Source organism: Lonchura striata, chromosome 35, assembly GCF_050655825.1.
Source record: "Lonchura striata isolate lonStrDom1 chromosome 35, ASM5065582v1, whole genome shotgun sequence".
In the NCBI taxonomy this organism is placed as follows: Eukaryota; Metazoa; Chordata; class Aves; order Passeriformes; family Estrildidae; genus Lonchura; species Lonchura striata.
The window spans coordinates 10183000-10207320 of NC_140737.1; the positions used below are offsets into that span (position 1 = coordinate 10183000).

Here is a 24321-nt window from a genome sequence, read left to right on the forward strand (position 1 = left end):
TTTGGCTTTTGCTTTTGCCTTGGAGTCTCTGAGAGCTTTGTGCAATCATGGCCTCCAATTATCTGCTGTAATTAGTCCCTGGAGAGGCTTTGTCAGGAACAACACTCATTAATGCTTCAAGGTACTTCAGTTCTTTTAAGGTACTTGGTGTTTCCCTTTTGATACAGACTCTGTGGGAGGTTTGTGCAATCATGGCCCCAATAATCTGCTTTAAGGAGTCCCTTGAGAGCTTGGCACTGACACTCAGAGGAGCTCTTTAATGCTTTGAGATACTTAACTTTTGTAAGCTACTTTGGAATTTTCATTTCCAGACTGAGAAGTTTTTGTGCCATCCTGGCCTCCAGTTCTCTCCTCCAAGGAGTCCATGAGGAGCCTGTGTTGGGGATGGACCTAAGTAAGTCCCATTAGTACCTCGTGACACTTTGGGTTTTTCCTCTTGATTTTAACTTCTGGAAGGTTTTTTGCAATCTCCTCTCAGGCCCTGAGGTTCCAAGGCTCAGCTCCAAGTGCACCACGGGGCTCATTAGGATCAAGCAAGTCCTGACAAACCATGCTTCTGCCTTGATTTGCCACTGTTGTAATGTAGTTCATCATGAACATTCCTTTACTGGTTTTGCTTCACCAATTTGAGATTTCCTGGCTAATGCATCGACTAGTGTAGTGGGTTCAGTGTTGGCTAATTATCAGTGCACACACTAGAATATACTTACTCAATTCCTGCTGTGAGGTAGGATTAGGAGAAAGGCAAAGGTCAAACTTTTAGAGTAAAAAGAAAAGTTTACTAACAGTAAATAAAAGAAGGAGCATTAAGGACCAGAACAAAACTTTCAGAACACTTCCTCTCTCCTGACAACCTGAAAATGTAAAGAGAAAAAACCAAATATTTTCAGTCAGTTTACCATCTCTAGAATTGTCTTTCTTCTGTTCACTTAGGTAGAGAAGTTCCTCTTGTTTATGTTATGGAGGCATCTCCACAAGAAAACAGTTATCGCATGGCTTTTAGCTTCCACAAATAGCAGCTGCTCAGAAAAATCTGCAATTGTGAAGTCCCTCCAATTTTCTCACAGGCTTTCTCACAGCTGTGTTTATGGGCCATGTCAGTTTATGGGGTATTAGTTTAAAGAAGAGCTGTTAAAAGCAAAAGTTCTCTCCTTCTATTTCTAAAATCATCTTCATCTCTGGGAACAGAGGTCTTCTTCTCTCCCTGAGGGCACAGTGTCTCATCACTGTGCTCTCTTTCTCTGTTCAAACTTCTCGTGGGATCACAGCTACTGCAACATTTGCTTACTTTATCATGGAGGCCTTTGCTGAGCAAGTCATCTCCCCATAGTTTTCAATGCCTTATAGCCAAAAAGAGAGTCTGATGTATCAATGACCTCCTTCTCCACAGCTTTAGCAGAGGATTTCAGCCCCAAGATCAAGGCATCTCCTCATCCCTCCCACCTGGGACTCAACTTCCCCTTCCCTGCCCTCGGTGTGTCCATGTTGCTCCTCTGTGTGCCTGCCCTGTGTCCTTTTCTCTCACTGGAGGGAGGATGGCAGCACTGGCAGAGTCAATATCTCCCGGGGCTGCAGATGGTTCCGTGAGCCCGGCTGAGCTTGGTGGCTAAGTCTTGTTTTGGCCATGGTCCCTGGACATGAAGACCAGTTCTTTTCCACATGAATGAAGAAACAGAGTGCCACTGTTTTAGGGGTGGATGAGAGTTGACCACCAGAGGCAAAGGCCATCCAGAGCTGCCTGATTGTGTTCTAAGAGATACCCTTACAAATAGGAAATTTTTTAGGGAGGGTACCAATTTTGGCAATGGACATCTGAAATAGCAGACGGTTATTTCCATACAGAGAAGAGCACTGAGCCCCAGTGCTCCAGGAGCTGATGAGGGGCAGGCCTTGACATTCCAAGATCAGCTAGACCGGTCAGGTGGCCCATGGCAGGCCAAGCCAGCCAGACCTGGTCCATGTTCTCCTATCCCATGGGGCCCCACAGTGTCCCAATGGTCCCTTGCTTCCAGGAGGCCCTGAGGTGTCACAATGCCCCCTTGGTGACACCAGGCCCTGAAGGGTCGGAATGGTCTCCATGGTTCCATCAGGCCCCACAGAGTCATAATGGTCTCTGGGTCCATGAAGCCCCATGGTGTCACCATGGCCCCTTGGTTCCATGGGCTCCAGTGGTGCCACAAGGATCCCCTTGGTTCCATGAGGTGCCCACAGTGTCACAGTCATCTCCATGGGAAGGAAAGAACCGAGCCCCAGTGTGGCAGGGGCAGCCACCAGAGGCCAAGGCCAGACAGACTTGATGGTACTGGCAGATTTTGTCTGGGAGCAACCCTTGAATATAGGGATATTTAGAGGTGGCATCCTAGTTTCAGACATGGACACCCGGAGGAGAAGGGCTGTCCTTTGCATGGGAAGAAAAGCACAGAACACCGGTGTTTGTGGGGCAGATGAAAGGTGGCCACTAGAGGCCTAAGGCAGCCAGACCTCTCTGTCCTGGTAGCTTTTGTCTGAAAGCAACCCTTGGATATAGGGAATTTTGGAGGTTGAATTCCATTTTTGGTAATTTCTTCATACATAAGGACAGTTCATTTCCATAGGAAGGAAAGCAGCAAGCCCCAGTGTTTCAAGGCAGGTGAGAGGCAGCCCCCAAGGGTCCAAGGGTAGCCAGACTTGTCTTTCCTGGCATTTCATTTGGGAGCAATCCTTGGCTGTATGTTGTTTTGGAGGTGGATTCTCAGTATTGGCCATGGGCGCCTGGTCAAGATGGATGGGTTTTTTTCCTATGGATAAGAGAAGCGTGAAGTCCAAGTGTTCTGGAAGAAGATGAGAGGTTGTCTTAGGCCAAGCCAGCCAGATCTGGCTCTCTTGGCCCCTTTTGTTTAGAGGCTATCCTTGGACATATGGCATTTTGGAGGTGGAATCTCAGTTTTGGCCATTTCTTTAGGAAGGAAAGCACAGAGCCCCCGTGTTTCTGAGGCAAATAAATGTCAGCCCTCAGGAAGACAAGGCCAGCCAGACTTGTCAGTCCTGGCAGATTTTATCTGGGAGCTATCCTTGGATATAGGAAATTCTGGCGTCAAATGCCCAATTTTGGCCATGTGATCCTAGTTGAGGTGAATGTTTTTTTCCCATAAGAAAGAAAAGCACATGGTCCCAGTGTTTCATAGGCAGATGAGAATTGGCCCCTGGGTGGTCAAGGCAGCCAGACCTGTTCCATGTTCCCTTGGTTTCGTGGGATCCCCCAGTGTCGCAATGGTCTCCTTGGTTCCATGAGGCCCTGGAGTGTCACAATGTTCCTCTTGCTTCTGCAGTGTCACAATGGCCCCGTGCTTCCATGAGGCCTTGCAATGTCACAATGGCTTTGTGGTTCCACAAAGCCCTGATGTGTCACAACAGCCCCTTGGCTCTGTGTGCCCTCGCTGTGTCACAACGGCTCCTCTGTGACACTGCGGCTGCATAAGGTCACCATGGACCCTTGGTTCCTTGGGGTCTCTGAGTTCCACAATGGTCTCCTTGATTCCATGATGGATCATGGTGTCACCGTGGTTCCTTGGTTCCATGAAGTTCTGCAGTGTCACCGTGGTGTCCTTGGACCTGGACTGTCACAATTGACCCTTGGTTCCATGAGGTTCCGTAATGTCACTGTGGTCACTGTCAGATGCTGGATGAGATCCATGTCCCGAGACACCTTGGGATGCTCGGAATGCCCGTGTGGGGCCGGGGGCGGGTCAGGCCTTGGTTTGTGGTGGGACAGAGCTCCGCCCCCAGCCCTGGCCTGGCAGAGCTGTCAATCACACAGCAGGGGCGGTGCTGATTGGCTGAGCTGTCAACCAATCACACACCAGCAGCTGGTGCCTACCCTGGCTCTGATTGGGCAATCACCTGGCAGTCCCACCCCAGGGGCGGGCCCATGGAGGCCCAGGGGGTTAAAAGCCGGAGCACGAGGCCAGCCCATGGTCTGGATCCTGCCTTCTCCTAGGGTTCCTCTGTTAGTGACGCTGGAACCCATGAGGTTGGTGCTTGTGTACATGTCTTTCTATAGATCTCCTGTCTTTCTGTTGTTCTCTATTTATCCTCTTTCTAATCCTACTTACCTGGAACATTTTTTGAAAAATTAACATATTAAGGGTTAAAGGTTTTTAGGTTATATTAATTAAGTTACTGAAGTTAATGCTAAGATAAGAGATTTATGTTGAAGAGGGTGTTGTATTAAAGCCTTAGGTAAAGTTCCATTCTTGTCTATATTTTGTCAGTAAAATTTTGTGTCATTTTGACCTCTTAGCTCCATTGGTTAGAGCATGGTGCTGGTACCACCAAGGCTGTAGGTTCAATCCCTGTGTGGGCCATTCACTAAAGAATTGGACTTGATGATCCTTGTGGGTCCCTTCCTACCAAGAATATCCTTTGCATCTGGCTATGGTGAGAATATCAGGTTGATGTTTCTCCTGTGCACCAAACTCAAGTAAAGGAACCTTTGGTGACCCCCAGCATTTCAGTGTTCTGGGGTGTTAAATCCTGCAGACTCACAATGGCCTCGTGTGTCCATGAGGCTCCACAGTGTCACCCTGGCCCCTTGGTTCCATGGGCCCAACACTGCCACAATGATCCCCTTGGTTCCACAATTTCCCACAGTGTCACACCGGCCCCTTGGATCCATGAAGATCTGCACGGTCACACAGATTTGTGACATTTGTCCTTGCTGCCCCTCACATCCCCCTGCCCCACAAACAGCCCCGAGCCACCTGTGAGGGACAGGCCCTGCTGTGCCAGGCTGGGCTCAGGGCTTGGCCTTTCTGCTTCCCCCAGCCAGCCCAGGCCTTGCTCAGCATTGCAGTTCCCTGCTCTGAGCCTTGGGCTCCCTGCAATCCTGGCCTCAAGGATCTGCTCTCAGCAGTCCTTGGGGAGCCTTTGGCAGTCCCTGCCCTCAGTGGGGCCCAGTGATGCTCCAAGGGACTTGGAGTTTTGCTCCTGACTCCTTGAGCAGCTTCTTCAGCCTTCTCTCAGTGCCTGAGGGTCCTGGACTCAACCCCAAATCCAGGGTGGGGATAATCAAAATACAGGAAGCCATCAGGGGTGCTTTGTCTTCATTCAATTTTCTTCAAGTCTCCAGGGCTTCTGCAGCTGATTGGACTCAGTCTGGAGTTCTGTTAAGGAGGAATATTTCCAAATGCACCTCATGACCTTTTTTTCTTCAATCAAATGAGTATTTTTCTTATTTCCCATTTCAGAGAAGAGCTGATAGAAGCATTCCCCAGGAGACCTTGACACTGAAGTTCTCCTTAGGATGTCTGGGCATGTAGAAGAATGAGCCCATTGAGGGCTGACCCTGTTTGGACAAGCTGCTCCTCACCCCCAGCCTCACCATGTTTGACATCGCCCACCTGGCACTGACATCCCTGTGCCCTGCAGCAGAACCTTGTCCCTGAGCTCTGCAGCTCCATGTCCCAGCCCACTGCACCGTGTCCCACCTGCTCTCCTCAGGGCTCTGCCTGCACACAGGCCCAGGAGAAGTTTTCCTCTTAGGAAGGAAAGAATGGAAAAGCCTGAGCAGGTTTCCTAAACAACAAACCCCACTCAGGAGCCACCTGTTCAGTGCAGGCTGCCTGTAATGGTGTCACCTTTCTACAAGGGACAGTGTGACCAGAAATGATCACTGGAAGCAGAATTCTCTGAGTCTCCCAGCTGAATTCTCTGTTCCTGTCCTTTCCCTGGATCTCTGTTGCAGATGGAAGCTGCTGGTGCCATCCTCACCTTTAACTTCTCTTTGGAAGGCAAACAGATGTTCCCAGCTGTGTTAAGCAGGATTTGCTCAATGTTTCTATAAATCTTTTGTGTTTCCCAATGGAATGAAAGGGGCCATTTTGGCACTGAGGGGGTGACGTGGAAGCAAGAAGTCAATGGTGACCCTGGGGTCCCATGGAACCAAGGGGCCGTGGTGACACAGCAGGGCCATGTGGATCCAGTGGTCCATTGTGACACTGTGGATCCAAGGAGACCATGGAGACACCCCCAGAACCTCATGGAACCAAGGAGTCCATGGTGACCCAGCAGGGCTGCATGGAGCCAATGGTCCATGGTGACACTGCCCATCCAAGGAAGCCATTTGGATACTGTGGAAGCTTATGGAGGGAGGTGGCCATTGTGACACTGAAGAACTTCATGACACCAAATATCCATGGGGACACAGCAGGGCATCATGGAACGCAGGAACTGCTGTTGACAGTGTGGAAACTCCTGGAACCAGGGGCTGTTGTGGCACTGCAGAACCAACACAGCTGCTGCACCTTGTCCCCTGCCCTGCACAGCTCCTTGGGAGGCATGGCAGGAGCAGCACCCTGGGAGCCTTGGAATGCCCCTCTGAGATCCATGGCACACACTCCCAGGGGCTGGAATTCCAGTTCCCAGCCAGGAAAAGATGTTCCTACCCTTGAAGGCAAAGCTCTGATGGAAGAGCCAAAAGCCGATTGGAGCAAATCCTACAGTGACATTTCACTGCCAGCCTTCCTAACTTCACACATGGTTGTTGTAGCTCGTGGATTGGGAATTAAATCTGGGCATGGTCTTTGCTGGGAGCTGCCGTGGCTCAAGGGAGACACTGAGAAAGAAACAGAGCAGGCAAAGAGAGGTGGAAGGGAAGGGAGGACACAAACACAATCAACTGAGAAGGTGGCACTCTGAAAAACAAAAGAGAACTGACTGAAAATTAATGGGACAAGAAGCAATAATTCTGAGAGTTTTATTTACTATTTAACTATATCCCATACACCCAGCTGCACACAATCATGGTCCCACACCCTTTAAATTTGGATCCCACTTCCTCCAATTTCCCTCCTACCCCATCTCACCCTGGAGGCTGTGGAATTGGGTGTTTTGTCATGGGTTAGAGTTTTTTGAGGTGGAAGAAAGCCATTTTGAAGTGGGATTATACCATTTTGGGGTAAGACTGAGGTGATTTTAGTGAGACTGAGTCATTTTGAGGTGACAGATGAATCCATCTTGACTTCAGTAGTGCAAAGATATGGACAACACTGCCTGAAATCCCCCAAGAACCCACAAATCCTCCAGAATATGTCCCCAGACTATAAATTTCTTCTCAAATACCTGTTAAAAGGTTGGACTTTAGAAATCTGTGAATAATTACTTTCTTTTCAGTCCTATTTCAGGTGTTTTAATTGATAAAGACAAATCAGAAGAATGTTAGGGTGAAACCAAAAAGATAACCAGTCAGGTGTCTTCCCAATATGGATCACAGGGAATGTGGGTCACCAGGCCTGTGCCCAACATGGGTCTTCCCATGGGGGATAAGGCTGGAGCAGTGTACAAAGCTCTTCAGGCAGTTGGGGGACTCACAGGACTTCCTTTACTAGTGCGTCCATTGGTGTTTGGTCAAGTGAGAGCTCTGGGTGAAGCTCTTCCCACACCGGGGACACTCGTAGGGCCTCTCCCCAGTGTGGATGCGCCAGTGCTTGACAAGGGAGGAGTTGCACTTGAAGCCCTTCCTGCAGTTGGAGCAGCAGAAGGGCCTCTCCTGTCTGTGAATCTGCTGATGACAGAAGAGATTTGACCTGGTCTTAAACTTCTTCTGACACTTGGGACACATGTAGGGCCTCTCCCCAGTGTGGATCATTTGGTGGATGATCAGTTTGGACCTCTGGCTGAAGCCCTTCCCACATTGCTCACACTTGTATGGCCTTTCCTCAGTGTGGATGATCTGGTGGCGAATCAATGAGAACTTCTGGCTGAAGCTCATCCCACATTCCTCACACTCGTAGGGCCTCTCCCCAGTGTGGATGCACCGGTGGGTGACAAGGGTGGAGTTGTGCTTGAAGCCCTTCCCACACTCAGGGCAGCAGAAGGGCCTTTCCTCTGTGTGAATCTGCTGGTGGCAGAGGAGATCAGAGCTGGTGTGAAACCTCTTCTGACACTTGGGACATTCGTAGGGCCTCTCTCCAGTCTGGATGTGTTGGTGGGTGACAAGGGCAGAGCTGCAGCTGAAGCCCTTCCCACACTCCCCACACTCGTAGGGTCATTCGCCGGTGTGGATAATCTGGTGGCAGATCAGGGTGTTGCTCTTCCTGAAGCTCTTCCAATACTCCAACCACTTCTAGGGCTTCTCCCCATCATGAGGCTTCTCATGGACCAACAGCTCCAAGCTCTGGCTGAAGCTCTGCCCACCTTCCTGGCACAGGGTGGGTCTTTCCTCCTCAGAGCACCCTGGGCTGGGCTTGCAGTACCTCCTCCTGTAGGATCTCTGAGGGATTTCCTCCCCGTTGGATTCCTGCACTGTGCAGCTGCTCAAAATGGCCTCTTCCACTAGGTTCTGCAGAGGGGATTTGTCCTCCCTCATCTCCATCCCCAGCGGCTTGTCTGGGGGAAGAAAGACATGGAGAGGATGGGGTTTGCCTCTGAGCCAGAGGGAAGAGGAAGGAGGTTCCCCCAGTGCTTCCCCAATAGGACAGCGTCGGCAGTGGGGCTGTCCTGCAGCCGGGGGCCGTGCTGAGTTGGGAGATGGAGCAGGAGAGAGGGGGAAAGGAGCACTGACTTCCTCCTCACCTGCCTGGGGGTCCCAGGGCATCTTCCTCTTCCTTGCAGCCTCCTCCTCCATCTGGCAAACTTTAAGGGATGGGAAATCCAGCTTTGGAAGGAAAACAAGGGGAGAGCACATTAAGTTTTGTACTGGTTTCAAAGCAAACCAGGGAGAGAGTCTAAGCCAGAATGACAACTGAGTAAGAAAATTACGATCAAGGCAATGATACAGAAACACTGGATTAACCTGACAGAGACAGGATATAACCTGACACCCCGTTGCTCAGAGTGGTGGTAGCAGTCTGATGAAATGGTGGCTGCATTTTGGCTCGAGTGATGAACATGATTCTGTCAAAGCAGTGATCCTGTAGAAGGGTCTGGTCTTGCTCCGAAGGTCCAGTGGTGATTATGGAGCTCTTGTCCTCTGGGAATGCATTAGGCAAGGTGGTCATGGTGTTGCAAATGGTGAGATTATATCCAGGTAGGAATGCTTGGTTCCTCCCCCTGGGCGGAGCATCCCACAATGGGATGATGTAATTTTATCAGTCCTGCAGTGACACTCGATGGCCCATTAACGGAAGATGGCCCCTGGAGGGCGTTATCAGGGCTGAGCCATGGAAGAGATAAAGAACACTGCCCCACCTGTTGATAACAGTTTATGGAGATGGGGACTGAAAACACTTTTGGTTACATCTGACACTGTAACCTGAAACAGTGAGGCAATCCCTGCTCGGGGTGGGGGGTGAACACCACCCCCCTTACCCAAACTGGCTCAGGTGTAAAACCCCCACCCTGGGAAGGCCACGCACACAGAGGACAATGACACACTTGCCCCGCCCCAGGGGAGATCTCTGTCCCTGTCAGTCCCTTGTTCTCCCCCTTTTCTTTTTCTTTCCATCTCTCTCTCTACCCCTCATTTACTGTTCAATAAAATCCACTTTGAATTTGGTCTCCTTAGCACCTTAATTAGGGCAGAGGCAACTGTCTAATAATTTTATTAGCCAGACTGCAACATTATTTTTGCACAGTGAGTTCAGGGCTCTGTTGTCTGACCCCAAGTGCCTTTGACAACAGCCTGGTTCCCTCCTCTGAGGAGGTTTTGCCTCTTTCTGGAGGAACTCCTGGAAACTTGGATGCAGCTTCCTTTGAGTGACTTTTGGGAGAACATATGAGGAAAATGGCTGTTGTGGGTGGCCAGTGTAAAGAAAATAAATTCTTGTCCTTCCTTGAAAAGTTTGTTAAAATAATTGGAGGAAAGGGAGCAAATCATACCAGAGAGACTGACAAGGTTCATTCTCCCCAAGGTGAGGAACACAAGGCTACTAAATTCCTATAAGAAGCCCAGTTCAAGTAGATAAATTCCCAAGTAACTCCTGAATTCAGAGGTTTTGGGACTTTGCCAAATATGAGAATCATTATTTTCTTGGTCCCTGTCACCTTTGTGACAGCTACACTGAGCTTTCCCTTCCCTTTATTAATATGTATTGGGCCAAATTTCCACTTTCCTTTTTTTGGAACCTGCCAGCACCTGAGCTGGAGATGTGCTGGAACTGATGAAACTTGGAATTGCCACAGAATTGCTTCTATTTTCAGTTTATTCATGTATGGGATTTGTTTGCATTTCCATCACAAGTGACTTTTGGGAAGAGCAAATATACCTCAAGGCATTTTTTGGAGGGTTAAGTTTTATTTCTGCCGAGTTTGTTTTGTCCAGTGCTCAGGGGATGCTCAAGGGTTCTCTGTGCTTCTCGCCCTAGGGGATTCTTGGGAGGGGCTTGGGGTGGTTGTCCCTGTTCCCGTCACTCCAGGCCATTCCCTAGGGGTGTTCGTGTCCCTGTCACCCCAGGCCATTCCCCAGGGTGTCTCCATCATTCTCACCCAGGGAATACCTGGGGGGTCTCCCACCCTCTCACCCCTGTGCCAGGAGGTGCTTGGGGCAGTCTCTGTCCCTCTTAGCCCAGGGGATGCTCAGGAGTCTCTGTCCCCTTGCCCTGGGGGATGCTCAGGGGGTCTCCATCCCTCTGGCCTCAGGGAATGCTTGTGCAGGGCTGGGGACCAGGGGCTCTGTGTCCCTCTCAGCACTGAGGGTGCTCGGGGCTTGGGGGGCTCTCCGACCTTCCCATCCCTGGGGAGGCCGGGGGCGTCTCTGTCCCTCTCAGCCCTGGTGCGACCCCACCCAAACATCATTGGGGTCAGAGGGACAGAGACACCCCCAAACCCGCAGAAGGGCTGAACCTGGGATTTGGTTTGGGGCTGAGGATTTAGGAAGCGGCTGGAATTGGGGCTGGGGTAGGAGTTGGGGCTGAGATTTGGATTAGAGCTGGGATTGGGATTAAGGCAAAACATGGGATTGGCTTTAGGGCTGGGGCTGGGATTGGGTCTGGGGCTAGATGAGTCTGGCACTGGACTGAGACTAAATACAGAACTGTGAGTGTGTCTAAACATGGAGTGAGATTGAGACCAGGATCAGGGTCAGGTTTGGGACTGAGCACACGCAGAGTGGGACAGGGAGGATGTCACTGCAGGATGTCCCTGGCATCGTCCCAGCCCTCCTCAGGCACCTCCAAACATGGAGGGCAGCTGGGTGCTCCAAGATCCAGGTGCTGCCACGCAGCCCCTCAATACCAGGCGAACATTCCCTGAGGGCAGCCCTGAATGTGACCCTTGGGGCTCTGGGATCAGCCCTCACATCTCTGTGGGAGCAGCTGCAGACATGATGAGAGACTTTCTCCCACTCATTCCTGAGGAAGGGTGAAGCCCAGCTGTCCTTTTCTCCTGCTGCCTCCTCCTCTCCTCAGCTGAGGATGTGAAATCAGGAGCAGGAAATCCCCATTCCCTGTTTCCTTGTGGGTACAGCCTGGAAAATCCACTCAAAATGAAGAACGTTCTGACAGCCCTGCTGAATGACACCAGGAGGAGGTTGGTGAAAAAGGGAGGAAATTGTATTTTGATTGGAAATACAAGTTAAAAATTATTTCTTTCCATCCCATTCCTTTTCAGTCTCTTGCAGTTCTGTTTTCAGAGTGCCTCCTTCTCGGCTGATTGTGTTTGTGTCTCTCTGCCTCTCTTTGCCTGCTGTTTTTCTCTCTCTCTGTCTCCCCTGAGCCAGGGCAGCTCCCGCCAAAGACACCAAAGATAATCAAAATCTTGGTTATCTCAGAGGTCTTTTATAGTCCACTGTCAAAGCAGGGGAACAGGCAAAAGACATTGAAAGTCTATTGAAATCGTTGAGGGGGAACAGGTAGAATGAAGAATAAATCCATTGAAGCCACCAAGAGGGAACAGGTCATGTTATCAGCTGTGAACGAGAGCCATTGTTTTCATCATCCATTGACCACACCTGGGAAACATCTCACATTGATCAGGCCAGCCTTCCTCCCTGTGGTGGGGGTCTCAGTCTTGGTCCTTGGGAGGGGCTTCAATCTCTGTCTATCACAGTGGTCATGAGGCAGATGAGGGGTCTTCCGTGGGAGATCATCAGAGTTACCCCAAAGTTCATTGGGCCAAGAGGTGGGAAAATCTGTGGGTTTAGCAGGTATCGTGAAGCCGGTGTGAGCACGTAGAACAAGCCACTCCTTGCCAGGTCCTTGCCAGGCCCTGCTCGAAGCAGTGGTCTGTGGTGGTACAGCAAATACACCTGCAAAAATAATCATCCATCTCTCCAAGCTGGATCTCCAATCAGGGTCTGCAGGATCTCAGTTTCTGCCATTGCGGCAAACGTGAGGCAAAAATGAGAGGAACATGGGACTATCCCTTACACAGGGTGCTGATGTCCTTTGAAGTGGAATGATCCCCACATGCATCCAGCACTGCAATAAACATACCATCTCTGCAAATCCTTACAGGATTTGTGAGGATCAGTTTTTCATCTGTGTTTCAGCAGCAGAGCTAGCAGACTAAACAGCATATTTTACCTATGCTAGCAATCTACTAATAATTCAAATCAGCACATTTCACCTAAATCCAAATGGATTTCTACCATGTTAAATTTACCTTATTAAATACCCTGTTTCAACCCCCGATCACACCCTGGGCTGCGAGGGACAGAGTCTTCCCCGAGCACTCCCCTGGCACAGGGGTGAGAACAATGGAGACTGCCCTGGGGAATGGCTTGGGGTGACCGGGAGAGAGAAACGTCCTCAGGAATGGCCTGGGGTAACAGGGATAGGGACAGGGACAGCCCCTGTGGAATAGCCTGGGGTGAAAGAGATGGGGACAACCCCTCAGGGGAATGCCCTGGGGTAACAGGGCCAGGGACACCCCTGGGGAATAGCCTGGAGTGACAGGGAAAGGGACAACCCATCCAAGCCCCTCCCAAGCATCCCCCAGGGAGAGAGGCACAGAGACCCCTTGAGCATCCCCTGAGCACTGGACAAAACAAACTTGGCAGAAATCAATTTAAACCCTCCACAAAATGCACTGAAGAATATTTGCTCTTCCCACAAGTCACTTGTGATGGAAATGCAATCAAATCCCAAATATGAACAAACCAACAATAGAAGCAATTCAGTGGCAACTCCAAGTTTCATCAGTTCCAGCACAGATCCAGCTCAGATGCTGGCAGGTTCCAAAAAAAGAAAAGTGGACATTTAGCCCAATACAGATAATTAAAAGGAAGAGAATGCGCTGTGTAGCTGTCACAAAGGTGACAGGGACGAAGGAGATAATGATTCTCATATTTGGCAAAACCCCCAAACCTGTAAATTTGGGAGTTATTCAGGAATTTAGGTAGAGCTGGGCTTCTTGTAGAACTTGTCAGTCTTGCTGGTATGATTTGTTCCCTTTCTTTCAGTGATTTTAGCAAACTTTGCAGGGAAGGACAAGAAAATATTATCTTTACACTGGCCACCCACAACAGCCATTTTCCTCATAAGTTCTTCTATAAGTTGCTCAGAGAAAGCTGCATCCAAGTTTCCAAGAGTTCCTCCAGAAGAGGCAAAACCTCCTCAGAGGAGGGAACCAGGCTGTTGTCAAAGGCACTTGGGGTCAGACAACAGAGCCCTGAACTCACTGTGCCAAATTAATATTGCAATCTGGCTAATAAAATTGTTAGAGAGATGCCTCTGCACCAATTAAGGTGCTAAGGAGACCAAATCCAAAGTGGATTTTATTGAACAGTAAATGAGGGGTAGAGAGAGAGATGGAAAGAAAAAGAAAAGGGGGAGAACAAGGGACTGACAGGGACAGAGATCTCCCCTGGAGCGGGGCAAGTGTGACATTGTCCCCTGTGTGCGTGGCCTTCCCAGGGTGGGGGTTTTACACCGGAGCCAGTTTGGGTAAGGGGGGTGGTGTTCACCCCCCACCCCGAGCAGGGATTGCCTCACTGTTTCAGGTTACAATGTCAGATGTAACCAAAAGTGTTTTCAGTCCCCATCTCCATAAACTGTTATCAACAGGTGGGGCAGTGTTCTTTATCTCTTCCATGGCTCAGCCCTGATAACGCCCTCCAGGGCCATCTTCTGTTAATGGGCCATTGAGTGTCACTGCAGGACTGATAAAATTACATCATCCCATTGTGGGATGCTCCGCCCAGGGGGAGGAACCAAGCATTCCTACCTGGATATAATCTCACCATTTGCAATACCACAACCACCTTGGCTACTGCATTCCCAGAGGACAAGAGCTCCATAATCACCACTGGACCTTCAGAGGAAGACCAGACCCTTCTACAGGATCACTGCTTTGACAGAATCACGTTCATCACTCCAGCCTGACTGCAGCCACCATTTCATCAGACTGCTACCACCACCCTGAGCAACGGGGTGTAAGGTTATATCCTGACTCTGTCAGATTAAACCAGTGTTTCTGTATCATTGCCTTGATCTTAATTTTCTTATTCAATTGTCATTCTGGCTTAGACTCTCTCCCAGGTTTGCCTGCAAACCAGTACAAAACTTAATGTGCTCATCCCTTGTTTTCCTTCCAAAACAGAATTTCCCATACCCAGACTTTGGCTGGATGGAGGAGGAGGCTGCAAGGAAGAGGAAGATGCCCTGGGACCCCCAGGCAGGTGAGGAGGAAGTCAGTGCCCCTTTCTTCCTCTCTCCTGCTCCATCTCCCAGCCCAGCATGGCCCCCGGCTGCAGGACAGACCCGCTGCCAGTGCCCTCCTGCCGGGGATGCACTTGGGGGATCTCCTTGTCCTTCCCTGTGGCATGGAGGCAAATCCCATCCTCTCCTTGTCCTTCCTCCCCCAGACAAGGAGCTGAGGATGGGGACCAGTGAGGGCAAATCCCCGTGGAAGAACGTTGTAGAAGAGGCCATTTTGAGCAGCCCCACAGCACAGGAATCCAACAGGGAGGAAAAGCCCCAAAAATCCCCCAGGAAGAGGGGCTGCAAACCCAGCCCAGGGTGTTCTGAGCAGGAAAGATCCACCCTGGGCCAGGAAGGTGGGCAGAGCTTCAGCCAGAGCTTGGAGCTGTTGGTCCATGAGAAGCCTCATGATGGGGAGAAGCCCTAGAAGTGGTTGGAGTATTGGAAGAGCTTCAGGAAGAGCAACACCCTGATCTGCCACCAGATTATCCACACCGGCGAATGACCCTACGAGTGTGGGGAGTGTGGGAAGGGATTCAGCTGCAGGTCCCACCTCATCATCCACCAACGCATCCACACTGGGGAGAGGCCCTACGAGTGTCCCAAGTGTCAGAAGAGGTTTCACACCAGCTCTGATCTCCTCTGCCACCAGCAGATTCACACAGAGGAGAGGCCCTTTCAATGCCCCGACTGCAGGAAGAGCTTCAAGCGCAACTTCCACCTCATCAGACACAAGCGCATCCACACTGGGGAGAGGCCCTATGAGTGCCCCACATGTGGGAAACGATTTCAGACCAGCTCAAATCTCCTCCTGCATGAGCGGATTCACACGGATGAGAGGCCCTTCCGCTGCCCCGACTGTGGGAGGAGCTTCCAGCATAACTCAACCCTTGTCAGGCACCAGTCCATCCATACCAGGGAGAGGCCATATGAGCGTTCCCAGTGTGGGAAGAGCTTCACCCAGAGCTCTCACTTGACCAAACACCAACGGAGCCACCGGTAAGGGAAGCCCTGCAAATTCCCCAGCTGCAGGAAGAGCTTTGTGCACTGCTCCAGCTTCATCCCCCATTGGAGGACCATGTTGGGAAGAGCCCTGGTGATCCATGCTCCCTGTGATCCATGCTGGGAAGACACCTGTCCCTTTTCCTGCCCCTGCCAATGACCTGATGTGGGATTGAAGAACATGAGGGTCTGGCCATGGCCCTGTCACTACATTCACTCCCACCTCAGGTCATTGCCAGGGGCAGGAAAGGGACTCTTTCTCTCTCCCTGAGGAGAAGGGTGTCCTTTCCATGCAGGAGGAAACACGTGGCCAGGAAGAGACAGTCACTGGTGATGTAGTTTTCTGTGGAAATAGTTTATCTTATCCCTTCTGTTATCAATATTCTTTCTGTTCCTGTTTGGTCCCGGTCTTGTTGCTGTTCCTAGTAAATTGTTCTTATTCCAGCCTGGAATCTTTGCCTTTTGTGCTTTCCATGGTAGGTGGGAGGGCAGCAAATGGCAGGGCGGTTTTAGCGGGAGCAGGAAATTGAGGAATCCCATTCCCAAACCCCAGTTCTTGGAAACCGAGCATCCCAGCTGGTGCCAGCCCTGGTGGCCATGGCAGCAGCCTTGGGAGCGGGTCCCTGGCTGGGGCTGAGGGAACCTCTTCACTCTGGTGCCCAGGGACAGGAGTGGAGGGAGCGGCTGCAGCTGAGTCGGGGCAGGCTGAGGTTGGATCTCAGGAAAAGGTTTTTGCCCAGAGGCTGCTGGGGCACTGCCCAGTCTCCCCAGGGAAGGGTCACAGCTCCAGGGCTCTCTGAGCTCCAGCAGCGTTTGGACAGCGCTGCCAGGCCCAGGCTGGCAGTGTTGGGGTGTCCTGTGCAGGGCCAGCAGTTGGACTCGAGGATCCTGATGGGTCCCTCCCAGCTCAGCCAATTCTGTGGTTCTGGGATCCATGAGCCTGGGGATGGGCGTGCCAATGGTTGCCATGGCAACGGGCTCCAGGTCTGAGCTGGTGTCCATGGCAACCACCCCTGGCATGGGGTCTCCATGGAGCTGCCCAGGGACTGACCATAGCAACAGGGGCTGGGGATGGTTGCCATGGAAACTGACCATAGCAACAGGGGCTGGGGATGGTTGCCATGGAAACCGACCATAGCAACAGGGGTGGGGATGGTTGCCATGGAAACTGACCATAGCAACAGGGTTTCCTGGTGATGGTTGCCTCCTTAGGATGAGATTTGTCACAGGATCTCAGAGGGGTTCCATGGGGACTTTCCAAGAGTTTCCAGGCTGTTCAAGAGCTGGAATGTCACACACAGAGACAGGGGCTCCATGGAGCCCTCCCAAGGTTTTCTGGGGATGGCAAAGAGCCGTGTGGTCAGAGGCAGTCACAGCCATTCCATGGTGACATCCCAGGAAACCTTGGGCTGCAAAGGTACCGATCTGTCACAGGCACTCATGGGGGCTCCACAGTGACATCCCAGGGGTCCCCAGGCTGCCAAAGAGCTGGGATGTCACAGGTACTCACAGGGGTTCCTGTCATGGGCAGAGAGGGAGCTTCAGGCAAAAGCTTTATTTCATTATTGGAGAAACTCCTGCTGAGTCATGAGATGGAGACACCCAGCAGCCACCATGAGTTCTAAAAGCCCTGCAGAGCCCCCAGACTTCTAAAATTCCTTTTAAGAGAGGAGTCTGGGAGTGACTGGATCCAATCCCGGCCCCAGAATTTGTCAAAGGTTTATGTATAAACGATTGGACAGGTAGAATTGAACAATTTGTCAATGCAATTTTTCCTACAGGATTAATGATGGAATACCAGACATATTTATATAAATACAATCAGATCATGACTAGACAGTAAGCTCTAAACCAGAGTTATTTACTCCACAGTCCAGAAGCTACAACACCCATAGGATATTCTGCTCTAGGAAGCAATTTTGAAGTCAGCAGGGCCTTGCTGGAGGGGTTTGAGCCCATTGCAGGCAGATCCTCCTGCTCCAGCAGGAACTGCCTTTCCTGTGCCAGGAGCAGGGCAGGTCCCGCTGCAGGAACAGCCCCAGGCCAGCCCCAGCACAGGGAAGGCCTCGGGCACAAGGGCAGAGTGCCGTGCTGGGAGCTGTGCCAGGGACAGCCCGAGGCACCAAAGGCACCTTGGCAGCAGCAGCTGCTTGCAGGGCATGGCCAGAAGCCTCCCTTGGCACCCGGCCTGGTGGCCAGCGCTGCAGAGCTGCTGTCTCAGGGCTCATTTCTGGATGGGCTCTGAAAAGACACTTCTGCTCCAGGAGCCTGTCTGGGAAGCCATTGGCCCAGCACCTTGGGGACAAGATATTATCAACAAAACTCTTCATGCCAGCAGAGACAAGGCAGGGGCAGAGGAAAGGGGAGAGCCAGGCCCAGGGGACAGGGCTGCCATGGTGATGGCTGTGAGGTCACTGCCCTGCAGCAGCCTGGCTGCCCTCAGCAGACATTCTGGCCAGAAGTGTTGTGAGGGCACCCAGCACATCAGAGAACCCACACAACAGGAATTCCATCCTTGGGGAGGGGAGGGGATTTCACAGGGTCAGGTTGCACACATTCCCTGATTTTGGAGCATTCCTGGGATGGGGAATACATCTTTGTGGAAAAACAGTATCCATTTTGTGTCACTCTCATAATTATAAAATATTTCGTCCTTCTAACAAATTTAAATCCACCCTCATTCAGTTTAAATATATTGATCCTTGTTCTGTCACTGCAAGATTTTGAAGAAAATAACTTTGACTGTTTTTCAATTTTCACAGACCTTGTAGAGGGCCCAAAAATCTCCCAAGATGGGGTTTGGAGGCCTCATCACATAACCAGCAGGTAGAGGCTGCAGACTCTGGGGTCAGTGATATGGTGATTGAGGACAGAACAGGAGTAGCCTGGGAGGGATTGAAGGGTGGTTTCAGAGAGGATGGAGATTTTTTTCCTTGTATAAAAAAGTGAGAGAAAGAAATAATGGCACCAAGGACAGCTGGGGAGGCCCAGACTGAACACCAGGAGAAAGGAATTTCCCTCCCAGGGCAGGGCTGTGGTGCTACACATGCCCAGCAGGAGCCTGGAGCAGCCCAAGGCTTTGTGTGGCCAGGCAGGGGCAGCAGGAGGCAGAGCTGCCAGCAAAGGAAGGGCCAGCGAGGTGGGGCAGCCGGGGGTGACGACAGCCTGCAGGGACAGAGGCGCAGGGCAGGGACACCGTGGGACAGCCTGGGCTGCAGAGGGCTCAGGGATGTGCAGCAGCTGCAAGGCCCTGACAGAGCCAACCTGTGCAGCCCTTTGGCCATGGCTGCTGGCCCTGGGCCTGAGGCCACGAGGGGACAAGTGACCCTTGCAGCCCTGGGGCCTCAGTGCCTCCTTGTCCCTGCTCAGCAGCCTGGCAGGGGCCGCCCCATGGTCCTGCCCTTGGCACTGCACATCCCCACATGCCAGTGCCCATCCCGGGAAGAGCCCTGAGCAATGAGGGAGGGACAGGATCTGCCTTGCCAGGGGCTGGGGCTCAGGCCTGTGCCCTTTGCATTCCTGAAACACATCCAGGTTTGCTCAGCACCAGAGACACCTTTCCCTTGCTTGTCCCCAGCTCTCATCACTGCCTCCAGTGTTCTGCCCTAACTGGAACCTGGGGACACTTTCTCAGTGTCCCTAACAGTGATCTCTTCAAAGTACAAGAAACTTCAATGTTTCAATGTAACTGAGATCCTGAGAGGTTTGTGACATCTCTGAGGGCGATGTGACATCACAGAGCTGGCTGTGATGTCCCAGAGTAGGGTGTGAGGCCATCGAGCAGACTCTGCCATCATCGAGGGTGGCTCTGTGGCATCAGAAAGTGTTGTAACATCATAGAGCAGGCTGTGACATCACAGAATGGACTGTGACTTCACATAGTGACTTTGTGACATCACAGTCTTCTGTGATATCAGAGCACTGCTGTATGGCATCACAGGGTGACATCATAGAGTTGGCTCTGTGACATCACAGGGAGATGTGTGACATCACAGGGGCTGTGTGAGGTCACTGGGGAGGTCACTCTGCCCCATTCCCCCTCCCAGTTCCCCCAGAGAAGTCCAACGCTGCTTGTGCACAGCAGGGTCCCCTGTCCCCCCGGGTCCCCCTGCCCCCGGTGCCGCAGCCTCCCCCAGAGGATGTTCCACGAGATCGACCCCAGAGCCTGACACGGGGACGGGGGCCAAGGCTGTGGGGGTGGGACAGGGGGACAGGGACCCCCCGGCAGCGTCCCCGTGTCCCCCAGGGCCAGAGCCTGGGCCAGGGCTCCTTCACCCTGTGACCAACGAGGGCTTGAGAGTGCTGGAAAAATCCCCAGCAAAAACCAGATTTAATATTAAAGTGACAGCAGCACAAAGTTCCTTGGCAAGAGTCACTCTGCTCCTGACTGGACACTTCAGGCACAGCAAGGAAACAAAGCAACAACAAAACCAAACAAAATCCAGGCAATCAAACCAGAAATGAATCGAGAACTGTCACTGTGTGTGTGTGTGTGTGTGTGTGACAAAAGGGCAGTGAGGGCAAGGATAAAAGGAATATGGCCTAAAAGCTTAACAGAGTTCAAACTTAACAGGACTTACACCTTAACCTTAAATGATAGCTTCACAGTCACAATTTAGCAAAAGAAAAGAGCTTAACAATATTTAACCTAACTTATAACCTACAACGTAGCAATTTAACAGAGGAATAACATTTAAAAATATTTAACTCAGCTTATAACTTATATAAAACATAACAACTTAGCAAAAGGACAACTCTTAGAAGCATTTCACTTAGACCTTGTGATTTAACCTCACCTACAGGCCTGACTGGCTCAGCTATCCAAGGCACTCAGAGCATTTCTGCCACATTTGCCCAGCACATGGGCACTCCTGTGTGCACACAGACACAGAGAGTCAGTGCAAGGCACCTGTGAGAAATTCCCCTGAGCAAAGGGAAATGCTCCCTGGGGATGCTTTGGCATCTCCCCAGCAGGGAAGGGTTGAGCCTGGAGGAGTGGGGTGATCGGCCCAGGCTCCCTCGTTGTTGGGGATCCCCGAGTGCAGCAAACGGGAGAGTTCCCGGCTTGGAGAGGCCCCACTCAGAGGGAGTCGCTGGCCCAGGAGAGCTCCAAGGGCTCCTTTTGGAGCGCTGTTTGTAGGGCCCCAAGAGAGGGGCTGCAGTCCCAGCCATGTTTCATCCTGGCCGCACTTGGCATCAGCAGCTTTCTTTGGCAGGGTGAGAACAGGGATGTTGTGCCACCGAGGGAACACAAACAGTTCCCAGGGCTGCTCCTAAAGCAGCCAGGAGCTGGCTGGGCAGCAGCAGTGCCTGGAGCAGAGCGTGTTTGTGCTGAGCTCCAGAGGAGCTGAGCCCAGGGGCTGCTGGCCAAGGCCGAGGCCAGCGAGCATTTCTCAGCTGGCAGGGCGGCCTGAGAAGGGGAGGGGGGAATGCACCAGCACAGGAACCATGGAACCAAGGGACCATTGTGACACTGTGGGGCACCATGGAACCAAGGGACCATTGTGACACTGTGGGGCACCATGGAACCAAGGGACCATTGTGACACTGTGGGGCCTGTGAGACCAAGGGACTATTGTGACACTCTCGGGAATGTCGGGATCATTGTGACACTGAGAGGCCCCATCAAACCAAGGGTCCATTGTGATACCACAGGGCCTCAGGGAACCGTGGAGACCATAATGACTCTTTGGGATGTCATGGGACCAAGAGGCCATTGTGACACTGTGAGACCCCAGGGGGCCAAAGGTCCATTGTGACATTACAAGGCCTCATGGAATCATGGAGACACCATTTAGAGACTTCACAGCCTCATGGAACCAAGGGGCCATTGTGACTCTTTGGGGCACCATAGAACCAAGGAGACCACTGTGACACTGGGGGGACTCATGGGATCATGGAATACATTGGGACACTATGAGGCCCCATGGAATAAGCAAAGCATTGTGACCCTGTGGGGCCTCGTGAAACCAAGAGGCCTTTGTGACACTGCAGGGCTGCAGGGAACCAAAGGTCCATTGTGACACTGCAGGGCCTCGTGTCATCAGTGTTCCATTGTGACCCTGTGGAGCCAAAGGAGACCATTGTGACACTGCAAACCCCCAGGGTCCACAGGTCCATTGTGACATTGCGGCCTCATGAAACAGAGGAGTCCCGTGTCATTGTGGGGCCTGGGGAACCACGGAGATCACTGGGACACTGTGGGGTCCCAAGGATCCAAGGGAACACGGAGCAGGTCTGGCTGGTTTGGCCTCCAGGGGCTGCCTGACAGCTTGGCACCTGCAGGGTCTCTTCTCATCTGCTATTGAAGCACTGGGGCTCGGGGCTTTCCTTCCTATGGAAAAGAACTCTCCTTCTCCTCTAGGCACACATGGCCAGAATTGGGATTTCACCTCCATTTCCTTATATCCAGGGATTGTTCCCATGGGCATATTGCCAGGACAAATCTGGCAGGCAGTCGTTTGGTAAGGGTCACTGCTTATCTGCCTCCAAATCATGGGGGAAGGCTCCATGCTTTTCTTTCCTTTGGGAAAGAACTGTCCTGCTTCTCCAGGTGCCATGGCCAAAATTGAGATTGTCTCCAAAATTCCCTATATCCAAAGACTGCCCCCGGACAAAATCTGCCATTCCTGAAAAATCTGGCTGGCCTTGGCCTAATGAGGCTTTCACCTGCCTTCCAAACAGTGGGGCTCTGTGCTTTCCTTCCTATGGAAAAGAACTGTCCTTCTCCTGCAGGTCCCAATGGCCATATTGGGATTTCACCTCCAATGTTGACTGTTGTGACAGACTGGAGGAGATTGTTGGCTGGAAACATTTTATGTGAGGGGGAGGAAGGGGCAGGTCCAGCCTTGCCCTGTCCTGGAACCCCAGCCCTGCCCTGCCCTGGAACCCCAATCCCCCCAGATCCTCTATCCCAGCCCAGCAGTGTCTGTCAGTCCCTGGCACAGCACAGGCAATGCTCCACAGTCACCTCTGGAGCCCCAGCCCAGCTCCTGAGTGACCAAATGACCCCAAGTCCCACCTGGGGGAAGGGCCCAGGAACACCAAGGGGTATTTAAGGCTGATCACAAGGGGAGCCCTACCTCCTCTTGGAATTTCTACCTGAATCTCACTGGAATCCAGGAGTTGGTACCTGTGTGTGCTTCTCTGTATCTATTTTGTCTTTCTCTCTTTCTGTCTTCTTTTTCTAATTCTGTCCTCTTGCATATTTTTATTAACTTAAAACTGTACAGGCTTAGATTTTTTGAAGTGAATGGGCCAAGGTAATGATTTGAGAAGTGTTTTGTGTTTATGAAATGTCATATAATACCTTTTTCCAAAGTTTCTCTGATTTTCTAAAAGTTGCAAGTAAAGGCTATTTTGTTGTTTTGAGCTCCTGAGAATCTCTTGTTGGTATTTCTGCAGTACATCCAACTCAGAGCACACAAACAATTGTCATTCCTTTTAAATGTCTCCTTGAGAGTTTTTTAGTGGATGGGGGTCAGGGCTTGTGTGTCCTGCTTGGCACAGCCCAGGCAGGGCTTTCACAGCCCCATCCCACACTCCATTTCCCAGCTGGAGCCGCTGGTGCCTCTGAGTTCTGCTGCCCCAGCCCCAGGGATGCTCTCCTTGTCTGCCCATTCCCCCAGGGTCTCTGGGCAGGGATGGCCTCAGTGGGGGCTGCTGACATCCTCAGCAACTTGGAGGCTGCTGCTGAATTTTACTGCTCCAGAGGCTTCTTCAGCCTTCAGCTCTTCAGTGCAGGAATTCAGTGCCCCAGGGCTCATTAACATTCAGAACACCTTAACAAGCCAAGCCTCTGGAAATAATTTGATTTAAGCTTTCAAATCCTTTGTGGTTGGTTAGGCGGATTCCATTAGTTTAGTTGAAATGAATGAATTTTATTTACACAGGGAGAGAGAAACCATTTTTTAGGTCCCGTTTTGATTTTTTAGTTAATACATTGATATGTGCAATCTCCAATTGACACTGAATCCAAGTACCTCCTCCTGCAGTTTGAATAGATATGAAAATCAAGACCCTTTGTGGCTGACAATCCATCAGATTCTGTCCCTACCCCCACCCCACCATTTCCCCCATCCAAGCCCTGGCACTCAGAGCAGCCTTGTGCAAATCTGAGCTCCCTCCAGCCCAGGCTGCACCTGCAGGTTTCAGCTCCTGGGCTCCAACTCCCACCTGCTTTCCTTGGAGAAGGAGCTGCCCCAGACACAGAGGGATATTCATATTTATTACCAGCCAAAAAAGCCAAGGGAAGGCACAGCTCCATCCAATGCAAAAGTCATTCCTCTGCTGGCTATTAAATCCATTGTGCACAGCAGACAGTCTCAGAGCAATGGAAAACTCCTTCTGTGCCCAGCACAAATCCCAAAATCCCCCTAAACCCTCCCTGCCCCAATTCTGCCCAGATTTGCTCTTTGCACACACGAGTCACAGGCTGAAGTCAGGAGCTCCCTCCATGCCCAGAGGGAGGAAAAGAGGGAAAGTGGATGAAGAGCTCTCCTGTGCAGAGCCAAGGTCCAAGTGCCCCTGCAGTGGGAACCACAACTCATCAGGTTTGTGTCCTTTGGGCTCAGGGACTGGTGACATTCAGAGGCACAGAAAGGTTTCTTGTCAGCTAACACAAGTTGAACATTTGAACAATTTAATAATCATCACAGCTCTTCCCTCAGCTCTCTGGGATGTCCCAGCAGCATCTGACATGTTCCCCGTCCCCAAGGGATTTCTATACAGGGACAGTTTTAGACAAAGACGTAAGAAAGGGCAA

The 24321-nt window shown here is 51.4% G+C and overlaps 1 protein-coding gene across 1 annotated transcript in view; it reads left to right on the top strand.

Moving 5' to 3' along the window:
- The window catches only part of LOC146764373 (uncharacterized), a 198762-nt gene that overhangs the window by 68423 nt on the left and 106018 nt on the right, over positions 1 to 24321 (top strand). The window contains 1 exon segment of the mRNA XM_085565021.1: positions 15042 to 15554. Coding sequence (XP_085421147.1) covers positions 15042 to 15554 — 513 coding nt within the window.